The 11,169-nt window shown below is 32.8% G+C and overlaps 1 protein-coding gene across 1 annotated transcript; it reads left to right on the top strand.

Annotated features, from left to right (window-relative positions):
• Positions 1 to 339: 339 nt before the first annotated feature.
• LOC132703098 (UDP-glycosyltransferase UGT5-like) lies at positions 340 to 7,805 on the top strand. The gene is made up of 4 exons (XM_060672163.1): positions 340 to 557; positions 3,469 to 4,278; positions 4,364 to 4,583; positions 7,524 to 7,805. The coding sequence occupies exons 1-4, from the start codon at positions 407 to 409 to the stop codon at positions 7,789 to 7,791; spliced, it is 1,449 nt and encodes a 482-aa protein (XP_060528146.1). The 5' UTR covers positions 340 to 406; the 3' UTR covers positions 7,792 to 7,805.
• Positions 7,806 to 11,169: the final 3,364 nt, after the last annotated feature.

Genomic DNA, 11,169 nt, shown 5'->3' with positions numbered 1-11,169 from the left:
GGATCTCTATACCTCTAGGTAGCTATATGGCATGCTGCAAAAAACAAAACATTAATTTTAAATGATGGTTCTCGATTCAGTTTCACGGGGTATGGGGCATTACGAGCATTGGCTTTCTTGCGTGTTGTGATTGATTTTTCTTATTTCATTTTAAAATTGATTGAAATTCACATGCCAATCTCAATTTGTAAGCTACGTGAATTTGTGCGATGTGCACCGGCCATTATACCGATGAAAAAATAAACCCCGACCAGCCTGCAAAACCTGTTTTTTCAAATGTAATAGCCTTTTTATCTTCAGACGTTCGACAGGCATTGGAAATATGCATTTGTTTAATATTTTTTTACTATTTCATTTTTTGTATAAAGTCAGGTGTCATCGAGTGTTAGTCCTGTTTTCCTTGCCGATGCCTAGTCATAATATTTTGGGGACGGCTTTGGCAAAAGGACTTGTTGAATATGGGTTCGATGTCACCTATGTGGGGATTTTTGAAGATACAATTCCTTCGACGGGCTACAGAAAAATTTTGCTTACTGGAATAGCGGACGAGTATCAGCGTATGTATCTTTCTTCCACTGAGTGGTAAAACACTGCCAATGATAGTAGTATAGTAGATGACAGTGTATAGTGACTCACTTCTACAAGTTTTCGGGTCAGGGGTTTGTGGGCGATCGGGTATTTTCGGGAGTTTAAAACATTGATGGTATTTTTACTTCTTGCATATTATGCTAATAATTCCTAAATCGATTAAAATTACTTAAATCTATTTTTTACAAAAATTAATTAAGCAGTTAGAAAAACAAAATCGTTTGGTTTTTACTTACTAGATTGTGCTTAAAAATAAAAAAAATGATTTGGCCTGCAGAAACGTGAATTTACACACTTATTTCTTTTACTACCTCTGAAAGAAATTTTTGAGTTAAAGAATTATTGTGATTAGTTTTTTTATAGTTCAGGTAAGTGAAAAATATTTTACATCGTTATTTTTAGTTATTTTAAATACAAAAGAAATAAATTTTGGTATAGGATTAATTTACATTTTTAGTAAAGTTGGTGTGAATATTAGGTTACTTTAGCAATTTTGAAGGCTTTATAGATCTAAAAGCTGTACACAATACCGCTATACCTTTCGTTGTAATTAACTACGAAGACATCATCACAAAAAACGATCAAGGAAAATTAGAACGCCGAATTGAAGACGATAAAATTGGAGATCAAACTGGTTTTGAAAATGATAATGATTTAAATGCTTTGGAAATAAAAGCCTGCCAGTTAAGTAAAGAGCCTCTCCGAACACTTCGAAGTGTTTTCGGATCGCTAGCATTGAAGATGCCAAGTGAGATCTTGGCGAAACGTCTGCAGGATTCCAGCCGTGGTAAAAGATTATGAATTTATTTCAACTTTAAAACATTATTCAAAGTATCATTAATATAAGAAAAATTTTACAGGAAACCGACTTACTTTTTTTTCAAATTTTTAGGAACATCTATATCCCAAATACCGGACCTTGTTACACTTACTTAGATATTAATAGAAATTTTTAAAATGCCGACATAAATAACACATCATCTTCATCAATAAAACAAATAAAACACTTTTTGTGTGAATATCGAGAATATTGAGAATTTAACAATGATTTATGAAAACCCTTGACTGAATAATTAAAAAGAGTTCAAATTAAATGAAATCTGCTACGTACATTGTTAAGAAACTAAGTAACAATATAATTCGATTATTAATTCAATTTCAATAAACGCTGAAATTCGCTACGAGGGTTGGTTTTTTCATAGAAAGGGGATGAGTTAAGCCTGTTTTAAATCTTCGGATCTGTATTTGGGTTCCCATTGGGAGTTAAGTAATAAAATTTCCAAACTATAATTTTTTTTTCTTCTACTCATCTTTTTTATGACTGTATAACCCAGAGGGAAGACAACCTACCCTAGATAAGTTTTCTATACTTAAAAGTAAAAAACACAACCTTTCCCAAATAGGTTTCCTATATTTAAAAGTAATTTAATTAATCATAGTGTAAAAAAGATTTTTCATAAGAATGCTTTTAGCAATATCTTTTTTCTACCCCCTGCGGTATAATCGAGAGAACATGAGATTGCTCCAAAACCCGTGCGGTTATTTCCATGAAATGTATGTCCGAAGGAGCTCAGATCGTGGAACAAGAAACTCACGTGCTAAAGTTACGCTTTCCGGGGTATACTTCGGTATTTTACAGGCGGGAGTTGAAAAAGTATAGTATGCAATACGTTTGGTAATCTTTTCAAGTCACTAGAATGCTGGTTAGCACCTTTGTTGCATAATATACTACTAGCTCTAAAATCTAATCTCGACATTATTCAGGCTTCTTATCTATTATAATCTGTGAAAAAAACCACTTTCTTTAGTTGAGAGTAGATTTTTCTTCCATTTTTCAGATTCCAGTCAAAATCGGCTCCTCTAAAACATATCGTACCTAAAACCGCATCAAAATTGCAAATATCAGCTTAAACCATCATTTTTTGATACAAAGAGTTACATATTCATGTCAATATCTTTCAAATACTAGTCAAAATTGGCGTCTTTAAGCATTATAGTAAGGAAAACCTTAATAAACCATTAGATTTCAACATAAAACCCCTTTTCTGAGTCAAATAGTTGCCGATTTCGATAAGATCCCAGTCAGAATCCGCTTTTTCGCCTCTTATTGCACGGAAATCTAGCAATATATATATAGTCGGTACGATTTGTGAGTACAGAAAAAAAGAGATTCCTTAGGTATACCACAATTGTTTAGTGATCAATGCAAGGCAGCCGTCACTAACGATTATATTACTTTGGAGTAAGAGAGATAGAATCAGTTGTACTTTGCGCTTATTAATTCAACTAGAACGCCCATAGAGATGGATTCATGTATTTTCTATGTAATAATAGAGCAGTAGGTGATTTAAGTAGGTGAATTCACATGAAAAAGTTATGAAATTTTTTTAAATATTCTATTGTGCGAAAACTCTGTCCATGCAATAAAAATTAAAACAATACACTATGCAATACAATACAGCTTTTCCAATTTTCTATCTAACTCATAATTCCTTTTTTTCTTGTCGATACATTTGGTACAAGTCTAGAATGATATCGTGCATTACCTATAATTATTCGAGTTTCGGCGGCAGTTTTTCAAAAATACGACCCTGTTTTCTACTAGACACTACTATAATTATTCGATAAATCGTGCTATCTCTGTTGAGTGTAGGACATAACGGCGTAATAGACAAGGGTAGAAAGGTAAATGGCTGGGTTTTGCCATTCTTAGTATACGAGTGGAAGCAGGTAAAATATTGGTTTTATGACGGATTATGACTCAAATGGCAGTTACCACACTTGTTGCATAACAAATTATTTTTAAACACGGTGGAATTTATACGTTGCTTCAAATATAAAAGGTTGCAATAATTTAAACGTTATTATTTCGCATTTTAGGGATACTGGCAGGTAAATTTAATATGGTGGATATGGAACAAAAGTCTCCGTTCCAGCATATACCCCTGATGAATGAAGTGGGGAATGCGTTAACGGAAAGTGTCTTAAAACATCCAAACATGCAAAATATTCTTCACTCGAATGAACATTTCGAGGCCGTCATCATTTCTCAGGGTCTAAATGATGGATTAAAAATACTCGCTACCCATTTCGAAGCTCCGCTAGTAATTTTCAGCAGTTTGGGTCCGAATCCTTGGATCAACAATGTCGTGGGCAATCCTGAACCTCCCAGTTACGTTCCAAATGTATATTTAAGATACTCCCCAGAAATGAATTTCTTCCAGCGATTTTACAATTTTGTTTTTGGTATCTACAGAAAATATGATCTAGATTATGTATTTTACCCTCAACAGGGTAGAATCGTTAAGAAATATTTCCCGGAAGCGCCAGATTTCGACGAAGTACTGTACAACGTGTCACTAGTTCTTTTGAATTCGCACGAAAGCGTTACGCAGTCAGTGCCTCTAGTGCCAAATATGATCAATATTGGAGGATATCACCTACGTCCTCCAAATAGTCTTCCTGAAGGTTTAAAAGAATTTATGGACAATGCCACAGAAGGAGTGATATATTTTAGTTTGGGATCCTATGTAGATCCTTCATTCATACCAGATTCAACATGGGGAACAATTTTAGGAGTTCTGAGTTCGCGAAAGGAAAAAGTACTTTTAAAATGGCCTTACGATTTCTTAGCAGATCAGCCACACAACGTCAATATTTCAAAGTGGTTCCCTCAGCAAGATATATTGGGTAAGTGTAGAGGGTATTTTAGTCAAAATCCATTTTCTAAGCTACTACTTTACATGTTTCGCACCGTTAACGTGCATCATTTTAGCTCATCCGAATTTAAAACTCTTTATAACGCATTGTGGACTTCTAAGTCTTACCGAGGCTGTTTATCATAGTGTGCCCATTCTTGCCATACCGGCAATAGCAGATCAAAAGTTAAATGCAGCTCACGCGGAATTTTTCGGTTTCGGAAGAAAAATATTTTTATCGGAAATGACCGAAGAAAACTTTCAAAACGCACTGAATGATGTTCTTCATAATCCCAAGTAAGTAAACGGAAAACTCTGAACAAAATTAATATTAGTACAGAATAGGTTCAAATTCTAAATTCAACTTACGGGATACAGCACCTACTCTCACAATTGATCTGGAAGTGATGGGAGTCTTTATTTGCCTAATCAGTCAGTCCCGTGATGGTGTGACCACCAACCTTGGGACATGTTCAAAAGATTGTTAATATTATCAACAACAAAATCATTCCTTATTGCTGTCCACATATTACTCCGATTGTAAAATTTTGACAATTCAAAGAGGCTTGCCCTAATATTTGGAAAGAAAAGTAGGTCAAATCATCTAGAAAATCTAACAACATTGTTTTTAAATAGATTAAAATCCGATAATCCACAATCAAGCCATCTTATCTTAATTGAATAATTCTTGTCTGGAGCATATTTTTCTTGTAACGGTCAAATTTTTGAACAAATATCAGCTATTTGTTGAAGATTTTGAGGAAAAAACTCGCGACACCTTAAATCTAAACCAAAGTTATGGAATTTTTACGTTGATGATACATCCACACATACAACATAGGACATACCATTGATATTCGAACCTAATAATAATTTCTCATAGATAGATATTTTTATTAATAGAAAATCAGACCTGACATTGGGTTATTTCGTTTATAACATTAAAAGGCCTTAAGAGTAAACTCAACCGCAGTTGATGAACACAACCATTATACCGGACATCAAATCTTATTAAATAAAATTAAAATTCTTGCATGTAATCAATTCTTCTACCAAAGAAAAATCCAAGAAATCTTTAAAAAACCAATCTTAACAACGACTCAGGTTATAACTTTCACCAATATGGCAATCAGGTGTCTAAGAGAATGTTCGTGGTCCTCCTTTACGCCCCCTCAAACAGAGATAGAATGCGATGGCGTAAAATGCGATGATTTGAAAATAGTTATAGAGTAGCTTGTGCAAGTCTCCTTGAAAAAGTAATACGTCAAAGTAAGTTTCGAAAAAAAATGCGGCTCTTTTGAACATAACTGCTGATAAAACGAATTTGACGGTTCTAGTTTTAAGAGACCATCCAAAGCGTTCAACACGGTAAAGCATACTTTGATGTCTGGTATCTTCAAATCTGTTGGTTTCGCTGACATTCTCTTAAGGTTATGGACGAATTGTCTTGTCCACAAATCTGATAGAGTCAAAATTGATTAAATGATTTATCTCGTGCTAGGATCGTTATTGATCTTTTTCCGCTGGTTTTTTAGGTTCGTTGTTTTTTTTACTCTGTCTGTGTCTAATACTGTGTCTGATACTAATATTTTTTTATCTATCTATCTGCTCTGAGAAAGAGAAACATGTGAAAACTTGTTAAATAATAACGCACTGTACATCAGTACCATAAAGAAACCTTCATGCATGCTTTCTTGGTTGGTTAGTTAGTTAGTCAATTTATTCCAAGTAAAGCACGTAATTTCGGAGTAATCTTTGACAGTCTACTTTGGTGCATATAAATTGTTGTATAGATCATCTGCTTTGTTTAACCTGAAACCTGAAAGTTGAGGGTAACCCTCATCGTGAATCGTTAGAAGTACTTTGAAATAATGATGTTAGACAGTTTAGCGTGTATTAAACAAAAGCAAAGCACAATCAGTACAAGATTACATTACTACCGAAACGCAGATGATCCCGACTGTAGACGACAGATTTGTGATCATCAGATACTGTTTAGCGATTAAGCTACGTGTTGTTTAAATGAAGCGGTAAGTAAGCAATATTGTGTGATGTGATAATATCATAGACAATATCTCTCAAAAATAAATGTTTGGGTAGGGATTTTGAATGACAAAAACATTGGCCTTTTTTTCTTCTGTCAAAATCTTACTGGAGCCCGATATTTGCAATTTCTTCAAAATGATCCCATTCCTACTCTCGTACGTTCTTTCCCAAATAGAAATCAGCCTGACATGCCAGTTAGAAAGATGTAGTTTCAACAGGATGATACTGTGCCCCATTTTCTACAGCCGATTGACATGAGGGTGCATATTTAAATATGGTATTTCCCGGACTGCAAGGTCCCCAGATATTACTCCGCTGGATTCTTTTTTTCTGGGGATAGTTAAAATCAAAAGCGTATAAGGCAAAACCGCAAAATTTAGATTATTTAAAATGTAGAATTAGACACGAAATAAGTCAAATTAAGCAAAATATCCTGAGTAATGTTTGGAAGGGTTTTTAACCGATAATATTGCCCAGAAGTTAGGGGTTAGCATTTTCAAGACACAGTTTTACTCGCCACTAATAATTGATTTTTCTGGATATTTTGAGTTAAGCAACTTACAAACTTCTTCTTGAGTTCTCGTTTTGTCTTCATATGCAATAAAAATTAATATTTCGATTTTCTGCGGAATACACCCGATCGCTTTGAATTTGCTTTTTAATGAAGCTAATGTAGAGTAGAAAACATTTTTTAGCAAATGTTAGTTTTTTAGTTAGTTGTATGTGGTGAAGATATTAAAGCGGTATGTATTTCTTTTAATTAGATTATGCCGTTTTTGATTAGGTTTACAAATTTGTTTTAATTTTTTAATTAGAAAATAAGATTATAATGTTAGAAAACTGTGTTAAATTGTATTTTAATTACCATTTATGCATACATTTACAGTCGTTTTTTCTTTTCTCCAATCTCGCTTTAGATATAATTGTTAAGAAATTAAGCAACGAAGTTGATGCTCTCTGAAAACTTTGATTGAATTGTTACATAATTTTAAGTTCAGACGACTTTGGCCTTGACTGGAACGTGTATGGTTTCTAATGAATACTAGTTACTTAATGGCATTGAAAGGCGATAACAATTCTAAAAACTGCATCGATTGTTAAAATTGTAAACAGAGTTGTATGTAAATTTTTTAGACAATAGAATTTTAAAATTCATGTCAATATATGAATATGTTCAATTTCCGTTTTTAGATACAGAGATAACATAAAATATCGATCAAGTGTTCTTCACGATCGTCCAGTGACCCCCATTCAATTGGCAGCTTACTGGGTGGGGTATGTGATTAAGCATAAGGGTGCGCCACATCTTCGAGTTGCTGGTGCCCGGATGCCTTTCTACAAATACCTCATGTTAGATGTTATTGCAGCCATAGTTTCCGCCGTATTTATCGCATTATTTTTAATCAGAACAATATTTGGAAGAATAATGAAGCCCAACGCTAAATATAAAGTGAACTAGCTGTGATACTGAAACTTAAACGCTTCGTATTTAATAGAATTGTCATATTGTGAATTAAATAAATTAAAATTAAAACTTTTTTAATCCAATTTTTATTTGGTTATTTCTTGATAGTTCTAATGGGTACAACATTTTTTTAGATATATGTGGGGCCATTGTTTCTCCAAAAGTAGACAAGGATTAATTTTACTGGCGTTTTGAACTTCCATTGTCTAAAAAGAACGTTTTTTAACACTTATCTAGCCTGCCTATTTTTAACCATTATTTTAAGCCTTCTTTATTTGGTTATTTAATAAAATGTAATGTTAATTTTTATACCAATTTTAAAAACATGGAAACAGTACTTGCGGAACATGGAATTTAGTTTACTAAAGATGGGAGAAAATTGATTTAGCAATGTAATGTGGGTCAAATTTTGAATTTTATTTCTCAAATGAAAGCGGTAGGTTAAAAATCTAGCTGCTAGATAATATAGTGGCCCTACCACAGTCAAAATTGATGCGCCGCATTGATATATTTGTAGGGAAGGGAATGACTTTTCACGCATGACTCTGTTTTTAATAATAATAAATATAAACGTTTAGTGCTAGCAGCATGAAAAATTGCAATAGACATACATAAGTGTAAGTAAATTAGGAAAATATGCAGGCTTGAAATAAAAGCCTCATCTAAAAGGAAAAATCATTGTTCCAGATAGCAAAGATTAAGCTTTATATAGTAAGTAGATAAACAATAAATATTCAGCAGGGAAGGAAAAGGGAGAAGGTAGGAGTAAAAGGAGAAGTTGAATAAAAATGAGCGAGTATTGAGTTGGAAAAGAAAAATATGATCTTCTAACCTTTTCTGTGTTGGTACAGTCAACAATTCCATATCACTCAAATTAAGCTCATGGATGTTTGCTCTAAAGGAAATCTTATTAAACAGATAGCGAGATGACTTATTTTTAATGATCTTGAAACAATAAGACGCCATATGAATCTATTGTGCATATCGAGCCAGCAGTCTTTGAATTTCATAAATCAATCTCAACCATGAGTTTTGAAGTTTTTGAATTCCTCTTTTATCGACTGGATCAAGGCAAGGGCTATGAACACTGGAACAATGGGTCAGCTGTAGACTGGGAGGCTGTTAGTCGAAGAATTTTATTCAATTTTATGAAATGAACTGTTTTGCAAAGTAAAAAATTAGCGGAAAGAATAATTGAAGAATGCGGTAGTTACTTAGAGGAGGGTAATATTTTATCTATCGTCTAACAGTACCTTTTAGAAAAAAACTATCCTCATCCAAATATTCGTATTAATTAAAACATAGAAATTTAATAAATGGAATTTGCAATCGGATTAACTCCCATTGACAGCAGGTAGAAACAAAATTCAACTTCAATTTGAAATTTTTGGCTAAAAGTATTGTTTTCAAAAAGTAAATAATTGTAATTTGTTTAACATGTTGCTTTTCAAGTTTGCCATGGCAACGTTAAGAAGTATTTTATTGGTTGAAAATTGATGGAGTCAAATTTTAACTAATAATACCACTAGAGATCAAATTATTTATTTAATATTTTTAATAAATTAATTTTCAAAATAATCATGGGTTCGAAAAACGTTTCGGATTTAATTTGACCTCGAATTTTACTGGAAATTTCTATAGAAACGTGCTTTGCTCTGTAAATTTGTCAACAAAATCAATTTTGATTGTTTAAAAACTAGTGGTGTGGAATTTTCTTAACGAATACCACATTAGGTCAAATTAAATCCGGAATTTTTTTGGCCTATAGTGGGATTTTGTTGATAAATTTTCAAAGAAACGCATGTGTCTATAAAAATTCCTGTTAGGTACCCACTAGGAAATAAATTGCACTAAAATTCATGCGTTGCTATGGAGATCTGCCAAAAATAAAAAGCGTTTTAATTGGTTAAAAGTAATAAAACATTTTTTTTGAAAATTAGTTCTAACTTTTCTACGAACAATTTCTTTGAATTTTCTATTGTTGATTTTGACATTATTATATATTCGCTAACAGTTTTCTGAAATACCAAAACAGAAAATGACCAAAGTGCTAATTTACTATATATATAGAATAAATATGCTTTTAGCAGAATATTTTCACTGTTATCAATTTCAATCAGTGTGTTTGTAATAGCTGCAGTGTTATATAGGAATTCTTGTATAAATGTCTATGAAATAGTTGTAACATTGTTCTTTAAGAATTATTGGTATTTTGCTCATAGAATATTCCCATAATAATAGCACATAACGAATTGCTCTGTGCTTCAACCTTCACAAAAAGAATTTATAATTTTACAACCCTAATACAATAACAATGGAGCTAAATAGTCTTGTTGCTTAAAAATTATAAAGCAAAATTGTTAGTTGAAAGCTCGTTGATATTCAAACTAAAAAATGTTGACGTTGGCAAAGCAACCGCCCTTGGGGAGTTGACATCCTTAGGGAGTTGAAGGTTTTGCTATGTTTTTTGCGGCAACAGTGGTGTTAAAGATAGACCGGCACAATGTGAAATTTTAAAATGTTCGCTATTTACAATTTATTAGCAACAAATTGATTAAAGAAAACTCGGTATTTTCTTTCCGTATAAGTCAATCACGAATAGCGTTACTAGGAAATCACACCTTTTTAAACAAACAAATCTCATTTATCTAAAGGTTCACACATACCATATTAATTGCTGTTGCAATTATTAGCGCTAATGCTAATAGAACAATTTTTTGTTGAAATAAAGGTGTTATCTTTGTTTCTAATCATTTTAAGAAATACATTTTATTTGTCGTTATGTCGCAAAAGGCCCTCTGGTGGCGATACAATAGGTCTATTTTAGGGTAACGTTGACGACCTAAGAAACGCTTTTTTCGGCGACCCCAAGTTTGATAAAATCCGTTCAGTCATTTTGAAGCCATTGATATTTATTTAAGAAGATGTTCCCCAACACCTTCCCAATTAATTAAATTTACCCCAGCTTTAAGATGGCATATATTTTAGCTATTTGTTATATAAAGTTGTTTCTTAAAAAGCAGGATTTAAAATTCAAAAATGCTAACAGGCCCGATGGCATCTATTCTGGAAATTTAAAAATAATTTCCAGCATTTTCTCTTGATCGTTTGTCATAAGGTTTTTCACGAACGCGGAGTGCCCTTCTTCATTGCCCACCTGGTGCATTAAGTGTAATACTTCAAACATTAGATTAAAAATATAAAACGTATATTTTGTTTTCCAATAGCATCAAAGAGTAAAGAAAAACATAGGACAAGAAAAATCCATTGTTGGTATTTCAGTGCTCCAAAATTGTTTTTCTCATTCACCATTCAAAGAAATTTGAGAGTTGTTTTCCTCACTTAGTGAGTTGAAGGTTGTGCCATGCCTTT

The sequence above is a fragment of the Cylas formicarius genome, unplaced genomic scaffold, assembly GCF_029955315.1.
Source record: "Cylas formicarius isolate icCylForm1 unplaced genomic scaffold, icCylForm1.1 PGA_scaffold_6__28_contigs__length_40554024, whole genome shotgun sequence".
In the NCBI taxonomy this organism is placed as follows: Eukaryota; Metazoa; Arthropoda; class Insecta; order Coleoptera; family Brentidae; genus Cylas; species Cylas formicarius.
This window is presented reverse-complemented; position numbering and strand designations above follow the sequence as displayed.